This window comes from Drosophila persimilis, unplaced genomic scaffold (genome assembly GCF_003286085.1).
Source record: "Drosophila persimilis strain 14011-0111.01,24,50 unplaced genomic scaffold, DperRS2 tig00000002-arrow-pilon, whole genome shotgun sequence".
NCBI lineage: Eukaryota > Metazoa > Arthropoda > Insecta > Diptera > Drosophilidae > Drosophila > Drosophila persimilis.
Genome location: NW_020825289.1, coordinates 18,842,554 through 18,864,891, shown reverse-complemented (window position 1 = coordinate 18,864,891; position 22,338 = coordinate 18,842,554). Strand labels below are relative to the sequence as shown.

General features: G+C 48.3%; 3 protein-coding genes across 4 annotated transcripts; 1 reads left to right on the top strand and 2 right to left on the bottom strand.

Moving 5' to 3' along the window:
* Positions 1-1,523: 1,523 nt before the first annotated feature.
* On the bottom strand, positions 1,524-3,736 carry LOC6592835 (5'-nucleotidase domain-containing protein 3). Of its 2 annotated transcripts, none has more exons than XM_026986925.1 (6): positions 3,418-3,736; positions 2,899-3,302; positions 2,545-2,840; positions 2,152-2,479; positions 1,945-2,096; positions 1,524-1,885 (listed from the first exon to the last, which is right to left on the bottom strand). In XM_026986925.1, the coding sequence occupies exons 1-6, from the start codon at positions 3,686-3,688 to the stop codon at positions 1,681-1,683; spliced, it is 1,656 nt and encodes a 551-aa protein (XP_026842726.1). In that variant the 5' UTR covers positions 3,689-3,736; the 3' UTR covers positions 1,524-1,680. The 2 variants fall into 2 exon arrangements, with proteins under 2 accessions (XP_026842726.1, XP_002017687.1); XM_002017651.2 differs by having other exon boundaries at positions 3,467-3,654.
* A 904-nt stretch (positions 3,737-4,640) lies between these two features.
* LOC6592945 (CCR4-NOT transcription complex subunit 1) lies at positions 4,641-15,690 on the top strand. Its single transcript, XM_026986926.1, has 11 exons — positions 4,641-5,355; positions 6,708-6,914; positions 6,975-7,550; positions 7,622-8,105; positions 8,176-9,432; positions 9,577-10,365; positions 10,434-11,299; positions 11,357-13,069; positions 13,162-14,333; positions 14,405-14,764; positions 15,160-15,690. The coding sequence occupies exons 1-11, from the start codon at positions 5,254-5,256 to the stop codon at positions 15,266-15,268; spliced, it is 7,635 nt and encodes a 2,544-aa protein (XP_026842727.1). The 5' UTR covers positions 4,641-5,253; the 3' UTR covers positions 15,269-15,690.
* A 4,006-nt stretch (positions 15,691-19,696) lies between these two features.
* Positions 19,697-21,628, bottom strand: LOC6592947 (membrane-bound alkaline phosphatase). The gene is made up of 3 exons (XM_002017655.2): positions 21,510-21,628; positions 20,169-21,322; positions 19,697-20,090 (listed from the first exon to the last, which is right to left on the bottom strand). Exons 1-3 carry the CDS (start codon positions 21,580-21,582, stop codon positions 19,755-19,757), a joined length of 1,563 nt encoding a protein of 520 aa, XP_002017691.1. The 5' UTR covers positions 21,583-21,628; the 3' UTR covers positions 19,697-19,754.
* Between the last annotated feature and the right edge of the window lie 710 nt (positions 21,629-22,338).

Here is a 22,338-nt window from a genome sequence, read left to right as displayed (position 1 = left end):
GCGGCGAAAACCAGTTTCTACAGTATATACGGTCTCATTTGAAAAATATACCGAGTGGTGCGCGCCAAATCTAACTTTCTTGAATGTGAGCGACAAGGATTTAAATGTTGTCAACCGGGCCTTTATCTATGCCCACATAATTTTATACGATTAATGAATCAATTTTCTACAAGATTGGATGGTTTTTAATCCTTGCTTTTATTGTATTTATTGTAAAAAAGGGTTTAAACGAAAAAAGTTCAACAAAAAACGATCGCTATGTTGCGTGTAAGCCTTAATATAGGCCTTTGTATACCCCATTTTGTTAATATCATGCGAAGATATAACGTCATTTATAAAGACCTTTTCTCAAATTGATATGTCTTAGACATATTCATGTGTATTATTAGTATCTTTTATATATTTATCTCGATCCTGATACCTACGGAGCCTTGGATGACAAAACTTTTCTCAATTCTATAACATCCTTTTCCTTAGGGTATGGGAATTAGTGTTGCCGGTAATTATTGTTGTCAACCGGTTATTCACCAATAAATACTCGTTTTTTATCTTCCGTCGAATATTCCCAGCTATATAGAACATTTAGCCATGCCCACTTCATTTTATACGATTGATGAATCAATTTTCTACTTGATTTGATTGGTCCTGCCGAAGACTTTTCGTGATTTAATAAATGTCAGCAGAAATTGTTGCTCCGAATAAATAAAATATAGCGTTTGACCAGTGCTGCACCTTATCGATAAAATATACCACTTAAGCCCCCTTTACTTAAACAGCATAACAACTGGATTTAAACCGCGGAAAATAATGCTAATAATAATAATAAGAATTCTTCTAGATCCATCATATCCTCCATCTTTACTTACAAAATAAAACGATATCTCCAACTGCTAAACGATGGACTACAAGAAGAGCATTATCCGTCAGAAGTCGCAGCCGTTGCATCAAGAGCACAAATTTGACTGCTGCTGTGAGAACTATTCCCGAACGGATCCAGACCAGGAATACGTAAATATAATGAATTTTTCTACTTTGATTCAACAATGAAATAATCCAATCCCAGCCCTCGGCTTGGCTGTAAAAACAACCTGTTTTCAAGCATTTATACTAAAGTTACTGCCCCACCAGAACAACCTCAACTGATGCAGCCTCAATGCAGCCCACGAATGCAGTGGGGCTTCCGGTACAATAATATTTGTCTCTCATCGACTTTTGTTGTGAGGCCAAAGCAAGGCGAGCCATGTACAAGGCATTCGATGGCCTGGGACTGATGATGGGACTGATCATTGAACCATACATCGCTGAAATGGACGGTAAGATAATAACATAGCTGCCTGACCCATATCAAGATAATGGCAATCATTTATTCCTTAGTGGGAACTGGAATTCCTGGAAGGCACTGAGGTACCTCAGCCAGTTGGCCTATCTGTGGGATGTATGGGCATTGAGAAAATACAATTGCCACAATCAGACAAGGGATGAGGGGTAAGGTGGAGTACCTGGCCGGTAAGCAAAGGCAGCTCTTCGAGAACTATTACAACGATTTTATTGAGCAACAATGTAAATAACGCTATACACAATATAAATTCCACTAGTTTCGAGCTACAAGCATTCTTGGGCACTGGCACTTTTTGTCCTACGACTACATAAACTAAACTTCCTGCCTACCTGGGCCTCTGTCTAAATAAAGTGCGAGGCATATTCGTGCGGCATCACTCCACGCCGCGGATAAAACGTATGTGTGGTCGAGAACTTGAGCAAGTTGGTTATGTCACTGGTGTAGATGTCCGCAAAGCGGAAAAGCCGCCTCGAGAAGTAAGTTGGGTTGTGATACGTGCGGAAAACACTCCCGAACTGCTCGTTGAAAACATTCTTCGTCTTGTTACTGCAAAAAAACGATCAATATTGATGGCTGGGAATTATAATTTGTATCGTTGTTCATACCGCAACTGATCCCGCTCCTCCATCCATTCGCGCAGGCAAGCCTGGGCTGGCTCACTCTCGTCGTCCTGTGTGTCCTCGATGAGCTGCGTCAGCATCTGCAGCCAGTTGGCGCTCATCTTAAAGTCCTCTCGGTTAAGGGTCTTAATTTCATGCTACAAATGATTTATTTGAGTAACATCATCACGAATACACAAGTTGTACACCCACCGCTAGCTCACTGATGATTGCCCCTGTCCGCCAGCTGTGCTTCAGCGTGACATCAGCCAGGTCACTGTATGGATGATCGCCAAAATAAAGCACCGAATGACCGCGCCAGCCCTTTAATTCCTGCAGCTGTCGCACGGATCCCTCGTAGTATATTTTTCCCTTCTCCAACTTAGAGACTCGATCCCAGAGGTGGGATCTCGTCTTCTCATCAAAGAGCCGAATGGGCCGAGATTCATCGGTGAAGAACTTTGGCTTGCGCGCCTGTACGATAACCACATCAAAGAAATCTCTCCAATTAGCGCCCACCAGAAACGTCATGCCGCAGTTCCTGTATCACAGAAGAAGATCTATCATTTAGTGGGAACTACATTAAAAGAAGGTACTAGAACTCACACAAAGGAGAACGGACTGTTGGTGACCAAAAAGAGATTCTTTCCCGCATTCTGAAGTTTCTCAAAGAACTTGACCAGCTTGGGATTGCGTTCAATATACTTGGCGGTGTTTACCATCACTTTGCCGTGCATGATGGGATGGCAGGAGCCCATGGCCGTTCTTGTGTCATGGAAAACGATCTCCGGGTTGTAGTCGATGCGATTCCGTTCGAAATATTCGATTATATTGCACAGGAGGCACATTTCTGGTACAGAAAACAGATCCGCCAACTGAACCATTTTCGAGTTGGTATTGTGCTGCCAAAGCAAAAGGGATAAGTACTACTGATTGGTACAGATCGAAGTGGATTCTCACCCGGTAGCTGTTATTCGGTCCTTCAACATAGGCAATGGGCAGCAGCCGGTTGTGATATAGCTTGAGCACCTCGTCGGCCCCGAGCTTTGTTCGCCCTCGGTAGACGGAGCCTAGCTGCAGCTGCAGGAATGAGTCCAACTTGACCAACAATCCCTTCTCCACATCATAGTGCAGGCCACGCACAGCGAAGTTCGGCTCGTATTCCAGATCCAGAATATCTTCGGGGTATCTGAAACGCTTCACCAGCATTTCTCGCGCCAAATTGTATAGGAGGTCCTCCAAAATGGGCTTGTAGCAGGCCAGGGTGTAGTCATAGTCGAAGCCATACACCTGCACCTCGCTGAGATCGAGCTCGTTGCAGGCGAACACAGCATCTGGATGCACGTCCACGGGTAGCTTTTTGGCTGAAAAGGTCAAGCGTTTGGATGTCAAGTAGGCGCACTATACTGGGGGGAGGACTATTTATAGAATTGTGCACACGAACTGCATATTCCCACGCTACGACAGGTTAAGGCTTACATTGAAACTTCTTTTTTGTGGATTTGTAGAGCTCTTGGAAATCACTCACTGTTTTGGGATTCGAAAATTGAGCTAGAGCTGTGGCTACACTGTTTGGAGCTCCTGTCGCTCCAGGAGAAGCCCTTGTAACGGCTGCTCCAGAATCCGTGCTCAGGCCGCGGCATTGTGATTGGGATCTCGGTTCTGATATCGACCTGACCGCGTACACGTTACGCAGGTGCACATTTTGTCTCAATATGGCGCTGAATATTGGACCAGCTGCAGTACACATTTAAATTGTTTGTTAATTAAGTCCAGTTGTTATGTACACTACTGTGGGGGGACAGATTCTGATCAGAATGCGTGGGTGCACCGATAACATATGTGGCGCAAACGGAAGCCAACACTGCTTTTTGATTCCTGGTAATAGTCGTTTTCCACTGCATTTCAATTGAAAGGCTTTGAGAGCAGTTATAAGAACGTTTTGGAAAGAGAGTGCACTTCTTTGGATTTGTTATTGAATTGGTGGCAAAGCAGAAGGCCATACTATTTATACACTGTTTTTGGCACAAATAATGCTACATCCAAATTCGCTTTTTCGGTATTAGCTGGAGCGCGGAATTGTGGGATGTGGAAGTAATTCCAATCGTAGTGGAAACGCACGAAACCACCTATCGCTATTATCGATTTCCAATGGTTCATTTTCCCAAAATGAATTCTACTGTAAAATTACCCATATTTTGTGGCACATTTCCCGTTTTCATCGCAAAACTTGCCCTACATCCCATACTCTTACGTTTTATACCGTTCGCACTTCTGTTTTGTTTAAACCTTATTTTAGTTTGACCACCATGTGTAGCTCACACACCATGCAAATTTTACACTTTTCATAGTATTTTCTAGTATATTTTAAGAGGCCCACATGGAATAAAATTGCATGATCAGCATCGAATTGAAATTCCTGATCATTCGCCATAAATATGATTACCTTAATTAGCCAGTTTGGTAGGAAATTGATTTATCAATCGGATAAAACTATGAGTTCTGAACTGAGGGTCCTAGCTAGCTAGTAATCCTAAACCGAATATCGAAAACGAGGAATATGAATACAAATCATGCGTCAGTATATTTACGATATATTTTGAATTTTGTGACGTATTTTCGGTATATTTCTGAGGGAAAACTGGAAATCATTTACAAAATCAACGAGGAGTGCAAACAACTGTTTTGGGAGTTCCCAGTGGTCTGTCGATCGAATCTTAAAATTTCGAATTTAAAAGAATATAAAAGTAAAAAGTGTAACGTGGACAGCGAGGCTCGCCTGAGGACCTGACGAACCGGAGCCAAGAAATATATCTCTTTGTGCTTGTGTGTGTGCGCGAGTTCATTTCTGTTTTTGCTGTAGGTGTGCGGATTGATTCATATTATTTTATTACGTGAGCCAGTGACAATATTTCGACAAGACAAGGACGAGGCAGTTTTAGTTAACGAACGAAGGCCGATTCTTCATCTTTTTATCGTTCAAAGTGTGTAAATAAATGCTCTTTGTGATGTAGAGCTGCTGAAGGCCCCCTTCCCACCCGGGGGCCCAGCCATAGCCATGCAATAAGAATTAATACATATAACAAAACTATGTCAAAAAAAGAAAACAGTCGGTATACTAGATAGCCTTTTACGCCGCAATTGAAAAGAAAATCGACAGCAAGAAGAAGCAAAACATACGTCAAATATCACCAATACAGTGGCATTGGATGTGTCGTGTATTCGAAATTTCTGGCTGCCCCAAAAACAACAACAACAACAACAAGATAACTCCCCCGACATCCGTTCAAGAATTGACAATTGCTACGTAGAATTATGAACGTAGAGAACTTGAAAACACCGCCAACGCAGCTTCGTAATTTGGTCAAACACGTGAACAAGCGAAATTTTAATGAAACCAGCGAGCAAATAAACCAGGTACGTTCAGATTTATTCATGTTTTTCTCGCCTCAATACCAATTTTGGGATAGAAAGAAAACAATTTGTCAACAAAAACAACAAGAAAAACCGATTTCAAGTGTTGCGAAGGTTAGCACCAGTGATGCCAGATTTTGAGAGTCACCATAAGCTAGATTGAAGAATAGAATAAGCTAAAAATTAAAAAAGAAGCTAACCATAAAAACACATCAAAATAATGGATAATTGTTGCTTTACAAAAGCAGTAGTACGCTTTTGTGGGATCAGTTGCGTAGCCCCTCCTTAAATTCATGGAAATTTTGTTTATAAAACACTTTTGGCATTTTGTAAATTCTAGCTTAAAATAAGCTAAAATGGCAGCACTGGTTAGCACATATCGGACCTTGGCCAGTGTTGCCAATTGACTCAGTGGCAATATATTGCCATTTCACTCGCTCGTGCATTTTTGCCGACGCCATTACAGTTTTTTGTGGAAGTAGGCAGAAAAAATTTCTCTGCACAGCGTTGTGCGATTTCTTCCCGGTTTGTTTAAGTTAAAAGTTATTTAAAATGTATAAATTTATATGAATTAGTTACAATTTACCGCGTACGTGAATGCAGCCTGCTGCACGGAGTGGGAGCTGTGAAAATTTGAACGAAAATTTTACGGAACCGAGCTGAAAAAACGAACAACGAAAAGGGAAACTATAGCCCAAGCCAAAGGGTTTTTACCCTCACTCCCCTTTTTTCCTTTTATTGGGCGCATAGTTGACCAAGCCATTGGAAGTTGTAAGTTTATTAAATAGTTATGGTGTATAATATTTGCGACCAGGCCACTTTCTTTTTGCTGAAAATACAATCTGCTGGCAGTCTTTTTTCTTCAGCTCCTCTTCTCTCCCGCACCTCTTTTTCCATGTAACGTTGAAAGTTGAGCGAATGTGAGTGTCGAGTACTTTTGTGTGTAATTTTTTTTTGTTGTGCAGCAGCTGCGACGACACACGGTCACAGCTGTTGTCTCGCTTCTGCGCGCACCTTCAAAGCAAATCTGAACTGAAACGAAACCTTGGGTCTCCGTCCCCCCCACCGTCACCGTTCGAGCAAACGTAAATTTCGAAACGAAACAGCCCTTAAAGGAGCCTGGAGCTTTAAATCAAGTTTTGTTATTAAATAGACACGACAGGTCTTAGTGCCCGTCAAAATTGCAAAAGTTTTCAATAAAAATCGGCCACTCTCAATATTTTATAAATATGACTCTGCAATTGCAAGAAGGTGCTGCTCCTGGCGCAGCAGTGCGGGCGCAGGTCCTACCTAATCCTGTGCTCCGCTTCAATTACCAATGCCATTCTCTGTCCCCTCTTCCACTCTCCTTGCAGTTCATCAAAGACCACGGCCTGGAAGCTGATCGTAGCAGTCTGCGCTATCTGTTCACTGCGATCAACTTCAGTGACCCATCGCCGACCGTCACCGTCCAGTTGCAAGCCAAATTACTCGGTGGCCAGTTGCAGCGGCAGTTGCAAAGCTCCTCGTTTGTGTCCAACATCTGCTTCGCGTTTGACCAGCACTTTGCCAACAGCCAAAAGGTAAGTAAGCATACATTTTTTCCATTGCGAAATGGATTCTTGATCCCTCTCTTCGATCAGTCTCTCAAGCCGTCTGAGACAGCAGAGCTCATTGGCCAGGTGTGCAGACTGACCGGCATAAACAAGCTCTGCGAGTGCGTATTTGCCTTGGCGGTGACCCACTCGTCGCATCCAGAGCTTCGAGAATCGGCCAGAGACTGCTTGCGAGGTTCCATAACCGAGCTGCTCGATTCCTATTTGGGGAACAACAACAGCTCCTCAGCTACCAGTGGACTGCAAGATATATCGATCGATCTTCTGCAGTATTTGCTGTGCTGCCTCAAAATTTACGTGACGCCGAAGCTGCACGAGCAATTTTTGATCAAACTACGTGAGGAGTTTCCGCGGCAGGCGGTGCCTTTGATTTTGGCGCCATTCCTTTACGGCTCAACGACGGCGGCGACCTCGAATCCAGTTAGGGCCAACGCCAGCGAAACTGATGCAGAGGCTGAGGCAACGACAACGACAGAGATAGAGACGGCCAGCAGCAGCATCAGCCCCAGCACCAGCAGCAACAGTTGCGGCACGGATGCCTTGAATGAGGTTGGAATCGAGGATATCTATGATCATTTAAGCGAAATAATATTCACAAACCAGGTGGGTACAAGAATAGAAGGTACTTTGTTCCATCCCATGCCATAATCAAATATTCGGATACATTTTTGCAGGGTAAAAATAATATTATGGACACATCTTGGATTAATCTAATCCTTGAAATCGGTTACGAATTTACATCGAGCGTCGAAGAGTGTAAAAATCACCTGTGCTCTCGCGAACGAGAGCGCACCGAACTCCAGCCAAAAGATGTTGCCAAAATCGTTGGTCTCATGTGCCGGCGGCACTCGTCTTTGCTCGATTGTAATGTAAATCTACCGACGCCAGCTAATTTCTGGCCTGGACAGGGTCAAGGCGGTGGCAGCAACAGTAGCGGGGGCTCGTCACAAGCACAGGCCACCCCAGCGCAGCAGGGACAGAACTCAAGCAGCAACAGTAACAACAACGATGGAGCCAGCGACGGTGGAGGCAGCTCGTCCAGTGATAAGAAGGACAAGAAGGAGACGACAGATGCCACACAGACATGGAAGCCGGATGTCTTTGTGCAGGCACTCAAGGAACTGGTGCCACAGCTCAACTGGAAGGACGTTTGCATTGGTGAGGCTAGGGACTAGCAAGCGTAAGCAATATCTGTCATTCCATTCAATGACGCTTTCGAAAATTTCAGAGCTCGATCATCCCGAGTTTGTGCTGAAGGATCGCATCGGCTTGGACCTGCTGTTGACAATTCTGCGACTGGCCACACAGTCGAACATCTTTCCACATCCAGAATGCATTTACCGCCACTGGGCCAACACGGAGGGTCAGCTGTCGCTGATCTCTACGCTGCTAAAGAATCCGGATCTGTTCTCCTTTGCCGACTTTGTGTTCAGTCAGCCAACGCTGGATGTCCTGAAGACGGCACCGGATGCGGACAATAAGGAGATTTCGGCCTGGAAGTCCCTCCACCTTGTCGAGGTCCTGCTCTCTATTGCGGACAAGGGCTACTACACGCAGGTCCATGAGCTGTTCAAGTTCCCTGCACAGAACTGCCCGGACGTCCTGTTTTTGGCACTGCTGCACATAAATCCACCACTGACACCGCTGCGGCAGGACTTGTTCAATTTGCTGATACCGACGTTCCTCAACAATCATCCCAACTCGAATGTGATCCTGGCCAGCGCCTGGAGCTCGACCAACTTCTCGCTGCGGCCGAACATTATGAACGCCATGTCCGAGTGGTATCTGCGTAGCAGCGACTTTGATCAGGTGAAGCTGTCGCGCATTCTCGATCTCGCCCAGGACCTGAAGGCCCTCTCGTCGCTCCTGAATGCACGCTCCTTTCTGTTCATCATCGATCTGGCTTGCCTGGCCTCCAGGCGGGAGTACTTGAAGCTGGAGAAATGGCTGACCGATAAGATCCGCGATCATGGTGAGCCCTTCATGCAGGCCATGATAAAGGTGCTGCTGCGGCGCTGCCCACAGGTGGCCAATGCCAAGGTGCCCGAGGAACAGTTGCCACCGAAACAGGCCCAGCTGCTGCCCGAGACGGTAACCACGATGATCAATTCCCTCCAGACGTGCATCAACAGTTGCATGCAGCCCGAGATGGTCGAGATGATCATGCAGATGACCGCCAATGTGGCCATTATGGCGAATAAGGCACGTGCCCAACAGCAGCAGCAGCAGCAACAACAACAGCAGCCCGGTCTGGTGCCGCCACCGCCGCCGAGTATTCTGCGTCATCGCGGGATGGATCTACCCGGAGGCATTGTTCCCCCATCACCGCAGCAGCAGCAGCAACAGCAGCAGCCCTTCTCCGGCAGCCTCAATGCCCAGCAAATGTTTGGCCCCGGCATAGATCCACTCACCAATATGTCAAACAATCTGGCAGGCCTCAATCTGAGTGGACCGAATGGAGCCTTCAACTTTGGAAATATGTTAAGTAAGTGAAAGCATTTTTTGTTCTCCCTTCCTCCTGTTCTGTGCTCCTCTCTCCCTGTATCTCTCTGTGTATGGGTGTGCGTGTAGCCTGTATGTGTAATTGGATTTACATTACCTATAGATAACATGGTTTCTACTACTCCAGCATCTCCGTCCCGCCTGATGGGTCCCGGAGGCAGCCCCTATCCTCTGAATCCCATGCAGATGCCGCAGCCACTACCGCCGCCACCGAATGTCGGAAATCTGGGTCGCATGCTACCCGGGGGATCGCAACAGCCGCCGACACCATCATCGGCACCGCCGACGGCACCCAATCCCAACAATCCGGTGATGGCTGACCTGCAGATACCCGTGTCCAAGGAGGTGGAGGATGAGGTGAACTCGTATTTCCAACGCATATACAACCATCAGCCCAATCCGACGCTCTCGATTGACGAAGTGCTGGACATACTGCAGCGCTTCAAGGAGTCCAGCAATCGACGGGAGCAGGAGGTCTTCCTGTGCATGCTGCGAAACCTGTTCGAGGAGTATCGCTTCTTCTGCCAGTATCCGGAAAAGGAGCTACAGATCACCGCTCAACTGTTTGGCGGCATCATAGACCGCAACCTGGTGCCCACTTTCGTGGCGCTCGGTCTCTCGCTGCGCTGCGTCCTGGATGCCCTGCGCAAGCCAGACGGCTCCAAGCTCTATTACTTTGGAGTGACGGCCCTCGATCGTTTCAAGACACGACTCCACACATACAACAAGTACTGCGAGCATATCCGCTCCATTCCGCACTTCTCGGACTTTCCGCAGCACCTCATCCAGTATGTGGAATATGGGATGCACGGCCAGGAGCCCCCGCCGCATAAGCTGGTGGGCCTGAGCAACACAATCTCGGCCCTGGCCACAGGACCACCGACGGAACCGCTCTATCGCACTAGTGCCATGCAAGGTAAGCCATTCAGTAGCGGACTGAACGCTGCAAAATAGCTAACGTTTGTGTTTTCTTTCGATTCTTAGGTCATGTGCCGGCAACTGCAGCTCCCAGCTCCGGCCAGAAGCCCACTGTGGCTGTGTCGCATGCCACGCGCATGAAGTCCATTGCCAATGCGACGAATATCGACACTCTGCTGGTGGCCAATCAGGAGGAGAAGGTGACGGTGCCGCCGGAACCGGTGCAGGACAAGACGGCCTTTATATTCAACAATCTCAGTCAGCTGAACATACCGCAAAAGTGCGATGAGATCAAGGAGATTATGACCCAGGAGTATTGGCCATGGCTGGCCCAGTATCTAGTCCTCAAGCGAGCCTCCATGGAGTTCAACTTTCACACGCTCTACTACAACTTTCTGGATGCGCTCAAGAACGGCGAGATCAATCGTTTTGTGACCAAGGAGACGCTGCGCAACATCAAGGTGCTGCTGCGCTCCGACAAGGGTGTGATCAACTTCTCGGACCGCAGTCTGCTGAAGAATCTCGGCCACTGGCTGGGCATGATGACCCTGGGTCGCAACCGACCCATTCTGCAGCTTGACCTCGATCTCAAGTCGCTACTGGCCGAGGCCTATCACAAGGGGCAGCAGGAGCTACTGTTCGTTGTGCCTTTTGTGGCAAAGATCTTGGAATCGTCGGCAAAGTCGAAAATCTTCCGATCCCCCAATCCCTGGACAATGGGCATCATGTATGTGCTGGGGGAACTGCATCAGGAGCCGGATCTCAAGCTGAACCTTAAGTTCGAAATCGAAGTTCTCTGCAAAACACTCAATCTGGAGTTGGCCAAGTTGCGGCCAGTCATCTACCTGAAGGATCCCACCCGGGCCCTGCACATCGAGCAGCAAATGTCCCAGCCGAAGCCCAAGCAGACGGAATCTGTGCCTTCGCCGGCAGCAATCCAAGCGATCCAACAGCCACCGCCGCCGCAGCAGCAGCAGCAACAACAGCAGCAGCAACAACAACAACAACAGCAGCAGCAGCAGCCGCCACCACAGCAACAACAGCAGCAGCAGCAGCAACAGCAACCTCCTCCACCGCCTCCAGCGGAGGTGGATGCCGCCCAGGCGGCAGCCATGATGATGAACGCTGCTGGAGGAGGCTCGAACAACGCATCAGGATCGGTTGCCTCGCCCAGTCTGCCCATCGATCCCAGTCAGGTGTCCCTGCCACCTCCAGAGCCACGCTACTCTTACGTGGAGGTCAACGTGACCAACTTCCAGCTAATAGCCCAGCAGCTGGTGCTGCCACCCAACATACCCTTCCTGCACGCCAATCCGGGCATCAAGCACATCGTCATAAATGCCGTGGAGCGCACCATTACCGATTGGCTGCAGCCCGTCGTGGATCGCAGCATCCGCATCGCCTGCGCCACCACAGAGCAGATCATACGCAAGGACTTTGCCCTGGATGCGGATGAGAACCGCATGCGCACAGCTGCCCACCAAATGGTGCGCAATCTGGCTGCCGGCATGGCCATGATTACCGGCAAAGACGAGATCGCGCGCGCCATTAGCCAGAATCTACACAAAGCCTTTGTGTCGGCTCTGACGGGCATGCCCAGCCTCTCAGAGATTCAGGCCGCCTCCATGCAGCTGGCCAGCGAGAATGTGGAGCTGGTGTGCGCCTTCATCCAGAAGACATCGGCCGAGAAGGCGGCCCTCGAGATCGATCGGCGCCTTTCCACCGACATCGAGACGCGGAAGATTGCCCGCGAGGAGGGAAGTCGCTTTGTGGATGCCCAGATCTTGAGCTATCAGCAGGAGCGACTGCCCGAGGCTGTGCGCATCAAGGTGGGCGCTGCCCCGGCCACACTGTATGCGGTCTACTCGGAGTTTGCTCGCACCATTCCGGGATTCCAGCAGATGAGCGACAGGGACATTGCCCTGTTCGCTCCCAAGCCGCAGGACCTGCCACCGCCGAATGTGTTCGCCAACGATGACAGCAGCATGGTGTACGCCGAAGTGGCCGCCAAAATGGAGGCCTTTATGAACACGGCCATTAATGTGCCGACGCTGCAGCTGCAGGCCGGCAAAATGCACATGCTCCTCAACGCCCTGATGTCCACGCGTCGTCTGCGCGATCAGGAGTCTGCGTTCATTCTGCTGACCCGCGCCGTCGAGGGTCTCACCGAGGGACTCATCAACGTCCAGGAGCACTTGGAGCAGATGAAGCTATATCGCGACATTCACCTGCGCATCCTCAGTCTGCTGCACAACAGCTTTGGGGCCCCCAACACCGAGCGAGCGGTGACCAAGTGCTTCTTCGAAATCCGCGAGGAAGCCCGCTTCAACGTGGAGGCCGCCCGTGCCCTGATCACTGCGCACTTTGTCAACCTCAATCAGTTCGATGGAATGCTGCGCGACTGCATGGACAATGGCAACAATTACATGGCCATCTCGTTTGGAATTGGTCTGATCGAGCGCCTTATTGTGGAGGATCGTGCCATTAACATTGTGTCCGACAACGAGTTCATGGCCACCGTCGAGCTGCTCGGCCGTCTCACCCAACATCGCCATCGGTATCCCGAGTGCATTGTCAATGCCATCGATACACTGTGGTCCGGCAACTTCAACTCCACCGCTGACTACAGTCCGTTCAATGCCAACGAGCGTTCTCTGGCCGGTGCCTCCCAGTACATACACTCCGGCATGCTTCACGTTAGGGTAAGTCCTTCCCTCTCAGTCTTACTCTTATCTCCCTAGCTCCTTTCGACGAAAAACTAATCCTTTTTGTTAATATCTTTTGTTCCAAACAGTCATGCGACACAGACGATCCGCCAGGCTTGCAGGAGAAGACCGAGTTCTTGCTCAAGGACTGGGTGGCCCTCTACGCACAGCAGACCCAACAGACGACGCGCGATGCCCGGAACTTTGGGGCCTTTGTCCAGAAGATGAACACCTATGGGATACTAAAGACAGACGATTTGATCACACGCTTCTTCCGGCAGGCGACGAACATCTGCACGGATGTGGTGTACCGCATGTTTGCGGATCCGAGCATGCCCATTAACCAGGCGAAGAACAAGATATTCCAGTGGATCGATGCGTTTGTGCATCTGATTGCGATGCTCGTGCGACACTCTGGCGAACCGGGTAACCCCACAACCAAGATCAACCTGCTGAACAAGGTGCTGGGCATTGTGCTGGGCACACTGCTCAAGGATCACGAGATGCGTGGCGTTAGCTTCCAGCAGGTGGGCTACCACCGGTTCTTCATGATGCTCTTCATGGAGCTGTGCTCGGCCGATGTCAACCTGGACTCGCTGATGCACAGCATTGTGTCGGCGTTTGCCTACACATACCACCAGCTCAAACCCAGTGTGGCGCCCGGCTTCTGCTTTGCCTGGCTGGAGCTCATTTCACACCGCGTCTTCCTCGGCCGGATACTCGTTCAGATACCCGGCCAGAAGGGCTGGCCGCTGTACGCCCAGCTGCTGCAGGATCTTTTCAAATATCTGGCTCCATTCTTGCGCAACACGGAGCTGGGCAAACCCGTGCAGCTCCTCTACAAGGGCACCTTGCGCGTCCTGCTGGTGCTGCTGCACGACTTTCCAGAGTTCCTGTGCGACTATCATTTCGGGTTCTGCGACACCATACCGCCCAACTGTGTTCAGATGCGCAACATCATCCTGTCGGCATTCCCGCGCAACATGCGCCTGCCCGACCCCTTCACGCCCAACCTCAAGGTGGACATGCTCTCGGACAGCAGCAATGCCCCCAAGGTGCTCAGCAGCTACATCGTGAACATCAAGCCGCCGAACTTCAAGAAGGACCTCGACTCTTACCTCAAGGCACGCGCCCCAGTCACCTTCCTCTCGGAGCTGCGCGGCCATCTGCAGGTGACCAGTGAGCCGGGCACCCGCTACAACATGACACTGATGAATGCCCTGGTCATGTATGTGGGCACACAGGCGATTGCTCTCATCAGGTAGGAGGTTTTAAAGAGCATTCCACATTTGATTGTCGGAACTAATGAAGCAAAATAATGTCTCGTTGCAGGAACAAAAACTTTGTGCCCAACACTTCCAATATTGCACACAGCGCGCACATGGATATCTTCCAGAATCTGGCCGTTGACTTGGACACTGAGGGTCGCTATCTGTTCCTCAATGCGATTGCCAATCAGTTGCGGTATCCCAACAGCCACACGCACTACTTTAGCTGTGCCGTCTTGCACTTGTTTGCCGAGGCAAACTCGGAGGCGATCCAGGAGCAAATCACGCGTGTTCTACTCGAGCGTTTGATTGTGAACCGGCCGCATCCGTGGGGTCTGCTCATCACCTTCATTGAGCTGATCAAGAACCCCATCTACAAGTTCTGGGATCACGATTTTGTGCACTGTGCTCCGGAGATAACCAAGTAAGTTGTTGGAACACTCTGCTTTAATTTGTTGTAGCTTTTGTTAGTACTTTGTGTAGATTTATCGTACGCCGTATGCCACATCTTAGTTCCACCCCCATCCCATCTTATTCATGTTCTGTTCTATTCGCCCATTCTGTTTTCAGATTTTATTGTGAATGTTTGCTTCTCATTTAGGGATTTCTTCACCTGAAAGGTGTGGTTCTGCAATCAATAAGTAGCAAGATTCCTGACTAAAAACAAACTAATTCATACGATCACCAAGCCCTTGCATGTTACCTTTTTTCAATTTATGTTTATTACTTTTTTTTTTTTTTTTTTACAAAAAAAGATATAGTACTTGGAGGATATGTTGGTTTGATAATTAAACATGAATCGAATCTCTCTTTTTCCAGGCTCTTCGAATCTGTGGCTCGCTCCTGCCTGGCCAAGTCGAACGTCACCCAGCAGCTGAACATGGCCATCGTCGATGGAGAGAGCCAGGAGGTGGGCAACATTAACTGAGAAAACGCTACGGTTCGCCGCTTCTGCCAGCAGGTCTGTGCCCTTAGAGGCAGACGCAGGCAGTAGCCCCCAGCCCCATGCCCCATCCCACTGCAAGCAGCCGTTAATTGAATTCTACAATTTATTATTCTGTTTAGTTGTTAGTACATCGTTTTTAAGGAAACAGTCAAATTACGCAGAAAAACATCATAAGCCACAAAAACAGAACCAGAAACCGAAACAATAAGAACAGCAGGCCAGGCCTAACTGCCGTGGTCGTCGATAAGAAACGAAACCCCGAAACTCGAGCAAGAGGAAACGATTGTAACATTTTAAATGCACCTCTTCACAAACAAAAACAAAAGTAAGAGAATGTTATAAATTTTTAATAGAAATGTAAAAAAAAAAAACTGTTGTAAAGTAATCAAAAAAGAAAAAACAAAATGAGAAAAAAATCGAGAAAAGCAAAGAAAAATGAAAAATATTTTCAACAAAAAAATTGCAAAAACGTACAATGAAAATGTGAAAAAACTAACAAATGCGATGTAAATATGTAGATGGTTGTTGCTACAGACTTAATAAGAACAATCAGAGGAAAATCCATAAAGAGACGGTAGCAACAACAACATTTTATATATGTATACATACAAATTCATTCATGAACAACCACACAAAGATGATATACCCTATGGCGCCCACTCTCAAACGGGCGGGATACTGATAGACATAAATCGAAGTAGAGGAAGAATAATTGTAAAATTCTCAAGTCAAGTCAAGTCCCTTAACTCTATGATATATATTGTTTTGTCACATCTAAACCTAAACCTAAAACAAGAGGTTCTTCAGTTAGTTCTCATCGTTTACTGTACTTTAATTTTTAAAATGTGCCGACAAAGCCACAAAAATCAATCAATGCCTGATCTTATATTCATTGTATACTACTACACTACGTTCTTGTTTTTTAATATTTTTACAATTATTTACTGAAATGGGAATATGCATTGGACTCCAACTCCAACCTAAGATTGTAAGCCCTGTAATCGTCATCCCTTGTAGAGATAGAGATAATGGTGTGAGATCAGAGGACGATATGCAGTAGAGAGTGTGGCAATGAGTCGTAGCAATTATCTATATATAAATATATAAAAATTGTATTTCTAAATATAAATACGTAATGTGTAAATCAAATCGGTGTTGATTGTGGCCGTCGGAGTGCAACTGGAGCGGATGGGGCCAGTGGAAGATAGTGAACAGCGCCAGTTAGGACTATCTTGAAGGTTATTGCAGCAGTACTGTCGCCCCTCTCTCTCACGCACCCACTGCAGCAGCGAGCAAAGCCCAACTTTATTAGTTTATATTATACATACATTATATATATATACACATAAATAGCAACCAGAACATTCATTGTATTTACGCACGTTAAATTGTATTTTGAATTAAACTGAATTGAAGCATCATTCGAGACGGGACGGGGATCTGATCTAAAGGAAAGCAAACCAGGCTGATAATAATGGCAGGACATACCATACTCGTTGAGGATCAGGGCGGGAGGCGGAGGTGGCCCCAAGCTATAGGCTAAAACGGATATGATTATGAACATGCTACGGAATTCGATTCTGATGTACATATATGATGTATGTATGTATTTATTTAGCTGTGCACACACACATATTCATTAACAAAACTGCGACACAAGAAATATTGATATCCTAATCCACTAAAATTGAAATAAGTAACATTATCAATTAAGAATATATATACATTGATATATATATATACGTATATATACATAAATGAATAAAAATGTATAAACTGCAAAATTATAAAAAATCCAATCATGCGTTTGAGAAATCTTCCCCTATGCTTAAGCTTTTCACCGTTACCAATGAGGTACCATTTGTGTGTGTATCTGCATCTGTATGTGTGTGTGCATGGGTGAGGTGCTGGCGGCCCCCCACTTAAAAAAGCTCATTTGTAGGAGCAAAAGGGCGTCCGGGGACCCTTCTCCACCCACTTTGCCCTGTACATATGTAGTCCATTTCCGCACCCGCAGGCTTACATAAGCTGCCCCCCCATATGTATACATACATACACCCCCTTCTCAACGAACAAGTCATCGCTCGAGGGGCATCTGTTGGTGGTGGGGAGCATTTGGGTTAAGTAAACAGAGCCACAACGAAATGTCGATAAATGCACAGACCGTGTACGAGCGAGAGAGCCAGCTACACAGAGAGCGAAAAACTAAAATGTGTCTGTTTATATATGTATGTATGTAAATATGTACATATGTATATGCCTTTGCAGAAGGCTATCTTTTGTGTTGTATGTATGTGTTTGACACGAATTTAACATTAATTGAAATGCTGCAGTCATCGCAGTCGTTTTCCCCATTATTGCCCCCGCCTTGTCTTGTTTTGGCTGCCAATTCACATGAATTTGTCATAAGGCTGATAAAAGAGAAGAAAGCCAAGTGAAAAATAAAAAATGACCAAAGAGTTGAGTTTTTTGTAGCTGTGTTACCGCTTGGCAACCACAACGGCAAGGGCGCACGGGGGGCAACGGCAGAGGCACGAAAAAAATTAATGTGGCACACTTAAGCGCAGCGCAGCGCAGACGCTGACGCAAACGCCAACGCTGAGCCAGCGTCGCAGCGAAAAAATTCCCCTGCTGCCTGGCCTGGCTACAAGGCTACAAGGCTACAGCTACAAAGACTCAGCCTGCCGTGTACATGGCCATTTGAACGTGCTTAGAAGTGCGCGCGCGCGCGAAAGAGAGAGAGCAGGGTTTCGTTAAAAAGCTCTCGGTCCAACACAGTCACGTGTTCGGCCTGTGTGTATCTGCTGCCGCTGCATGTGTGTGGGCTAGCGTGTGCGTGTATATTTAAAAGCTTCTTTTTGCGGCTGAGTCAGCGTCAGCAGCAGCGCCATTAGTTGGAGCATATTTGGTTTTTCTGCTTCATCTCGGACTTTTTGTAGCCCCTCAGATACACACACACGGCCACGGACACACATACACTGCTCAAAAAAGAGTTGTGCTATAGTACATAATTCTTCGTTTAGCCTCCCTGTTCGATTTGTCGCTTTTGAAAAGTTTGCGCAGACCAAGAACCAGACCCCAACGCTCCGCTCAACCACAACTAGTTTTCTTTTTCTTTCGCTTCTTTTTTCCCACCAGCCCCCCGTTGCACTTCCACCCGAACCATTACACATACACACACACACAAAGATATAGTTGTGACCTAGTTTTCTAGGCCTGCACCGACACCGACCCAACCGTCTTGTCATCGGGCGCTCTTGGCTTTCTGCTTTCACACAGCTCGAATGCTTCTCCAATGCTGCCACTCTGCTGCTGCAGTGAGTCTTCCACTAGCCAAACCCTCTGATTATGTCCAGTTTGGGCCGGGAACAGCCTGCTCTCGGCTCAGAAAATTTAAACTGAATCTCGTTAAATTAAAAAGGCAACGGAAATTAAACCAAACAGAAAAAACCCCTGGCGACACTAAGTGAAATCGGAAATAAGACGAATTGGTCAAGCACTGTCGCTGCCAGATTATGCCATGCTGAATGGTCTGCTTTTGGTGACCCCGACGCACACTTTCTCTTCCGCCCGAAGAGCACTCTATAATCGTTGTATTGCAAGGTATTCCCTTACGAGTACCTACTGTCGGCGACCGCAGCACACATTAGCATTAGCTAAGCGCTGCATGGGGAATCTTCAAAGCTGCTTGGCTGATGTCGCTTGATGGAAAGCATAATTCAATCATCCAGGCACGGGCTGCTCTAGGGTGAAGCCACGCTGGGGCTGCACAAATGTCTAATTTAAGATGCGCCGCGCTGCTGCTGTTCTTGTTGTTATTCCAACCCAATTGCATTTGAGAAGCGCACAGGAACGAAAAGGGGGGCTAGCTGCGAGGCGAAGGACCAGGCAAAATGCGATGGTAACTAGCTTGGCAACAGCAAAAACTGGAGCACATTTATGTATCCGAATGTGGCACACTGGAGTGTGGGGGTTTGGGATGGGGGTTCGTTCCTTTGGCATAGACAAGCATAAATTTCCTTAGATTTATAACGAAATAAAGATGCACAGATGGTGGGTTTTCCACTAGTCAGGCACAGACGCAGACACCTCCTCCAGGTTGGTTTTCCCACCTGACCAATTGGTTCTGTCGTTGAGTGAGTGAGTGAGTGACTGGGTGACTAAGTGATTGACTGATTGAGGTTGACTGCCAGTTTGCCGTTAATTGAATTCGCTTTCACGTGGCACCCCCAGCCAGAGCCAGAGCCAGAAACAGAGCCACAGCTTCAGCTTCAGCAGGAAATTGCTCTGCTGGGTAGCTCGATGCATGTGGAGCATAACAGCCGATTGGCATTCGATTAGAAGGAATCGAATTACCCATCCTGAACTCCCCTTTGACACTCCCACCACCTATCCCAGTTAAAAAACTCATTTAACTCTGTTGCATTTTAATTGAATTTCTTCCCAGAAGAGGAATATGATGCAACACCTATGGCTGGATATTGCCATACGGTCCAATGCCTGCGGCCCGGGCCATCATAGCGGGAATATTGGTCTGCTCGTAGTTGCCGCTAAAGAACTGGGAAAAAGGACCAGAGGCATAGACTGCCACGTCGTCGCCACCGTGTGACTCAGCATCGAGAGGCACCATGCTGGGAAACTGGAAGTCCGTTTTGTCCGTGAGCTTCTCGGTGAGGCGAGCCCTGCCGTCAGCCAGATTGAAGGCGCTCTTGTAGCCGGGACCATTGGCATAGGAAAGGATCGCATAGGGCAGATCATCGTCGGTATCGTCATCGGTCAGGCCGAAGATCTCCTGGTCGCGATACTATACAGGGGTACAGACAGAAGAGGATTGTGTTAGACGAATCTCCCGTAATTCTGTTGCAAAGAGACAAACACTCACCGGATACCCGTTGATGGACATGGTATGTGCGTGATCCGCGGTGACCACGATTAGAGTATCCTCGTCGGAGGTCATCTCACGCGCCTTCTGCACAGCTCGCGCGAACTCGGCCGTGTCCTCGAGGGACCGCCTGGCATAGGTGTCGTGGTGGGCCATGTCGATGCGGGCTCCCTCGACGAACAGAAAGAATCCCTTCTCGTTGCGCTGCAGCACCCGGATGGCCGCCTCCGTCAGCTCGGTCAGCGATGGATCCGCCAGCTGACTGCGATTGCGTGCCCGGTCGCCGTCATAGGGCAGATGAGAGGTGGCAAAGAGACCCAGCAGATACTCGGTCTTGTCGAGATCCACGAGGCTGAGACCCTTCCGACTCCAGACATAGTTGGCCGAGGCATTGGCCGCCTGCTTGTCCGCCAGCCAGTCCTTGATGAGGTGCCGTCCGTCGGTACGGTAGCCGGGATAGCCTTCCTCGTCGTTCACCGTGGTGTTGATGAACTGCTGGCGTCCGCCGCCGAGGATCACCTTCAGTGCCTTGCCCACCTGCCCCTCCACCAGTTGACGAGCTATGTCCGGGGTCTGCTCGGTGTTGCACTGCCTGTTCGTCACCTCCCAGTCGTTCTCCCAATTGCGGTCAGCGATGTGGGCATAGACGCCCGCTGGAGAAGCGTGTGTCACCCTGGCCGTGGTCACGAGGCCCGCATCCTTTCCCGCCTCCTGCGCCCACTGGGCGATGCTCTCCACCTGGTTCTCCTCCATGGCGGCGCCGTCGCAGCTGTAGCGCGCTACGTTCGCATTGATGCCGATGGTGCCGTAGTTGCCCTTGACCCCGCCCAGATAGGCGGTGGCAGTGCAGGCCGAATCCGCCACCTGACGGTTGACGCAGTACGTCTTGGACAGGCCCGTGTAGGGGAACTGCTCGAAGTAGACCTTTTCGGCACTGTCGCCGAGCAGGTTCCTTGTGGCGGTCACAGTGTGCACGGACATGCCGTCGCCCAGGAACATGATCACATTCTTGGCCGCGTTTGTGTGGGCCGCCTGCGTCTCGGCCAGCTTGGCGTGCAGGGTTTCCTGGGCCTTCTCCACCCAGTACGCGGTCTTCTGCTCCTCCACATATTTGATGGGATGCGGCTCACCGCTGCCCCATTTTCGTGGATGATCTACAAAAAGGGAAGGAGCTATAGGATCGCTGATTTTCGATTTCCCTAGTGGAGGGCACAATAAATCCTAATGACATATCAGGGGGATTAGTAGTACGTTCTTATCACTCCGAATGGGTTGATAGCTGCTCCTTTGGACCTGTGATCAGAGTATGCTCTTCCAAGGACACCCCGTCTCAAATCTTACCTCTCTGGCCACTGGCATTTCCGCTCAGCCAGACAGCGACACCGACAAGCAGTAGAATCAATCGTTTGTCCATTCCGCTAATCCGAGTTACCTAAAAGCCGCACTTTCTTGGACTTGTGTGGAGGCCAGAATTTGGCATTCGACTAAACGTGATGGCCAGAAGCAAACCAACATTGGTCAGGCCGCTGTGAGCCGTATCGCCCAGTTGGAAACGTAAATCTAATCAGCTGAACCAAAAGTAATCTAACGTCTAAATCAAGTCATCATTTATGGCTGGCCAAGAAATTCCCTGAAGACGATAGAGCGGTCCAATATCACGACCACAACCACTCACGTGCCTCGTCCGACTCTCCGTCTTTGTCTGAATCGCAATCTCATAACCACAGAGATGGTTACGTAAAGAGTCCTTGTAACTGACAGTTCTCTGCCTTTTTTTCTGCACTTTTTCGATAGATTTGCTACACCTTCAAGGACTTCTCTAGTTCCATAATAAATACTCGTGTATGGGGAAGCATTTCTGCAAATTGACGGAGAAACTTTCTTTGGATAAAAGTTTACCTCTGCATCTGCGGCAGCTCCTTCCTACCCAAGAGTGGAAGTGGTAGTGGTAGTGGAAGTAGCAGAAAGCTGCCTTTTCCCTGACCTCTGCCATATGATTGACTTGGGACTTATTTGCCACACAAGATGCACGCAAACACACACAAGAAAGATGTACATGTGTATTAAATAATTCTGTGAGTTGCATACTTTTGGGAATCAATCTAAAACCGAAACGAAACCAACAAATTCGCATTCGTTTTATTGCCAAATGGGTACAATTTTGATTCAG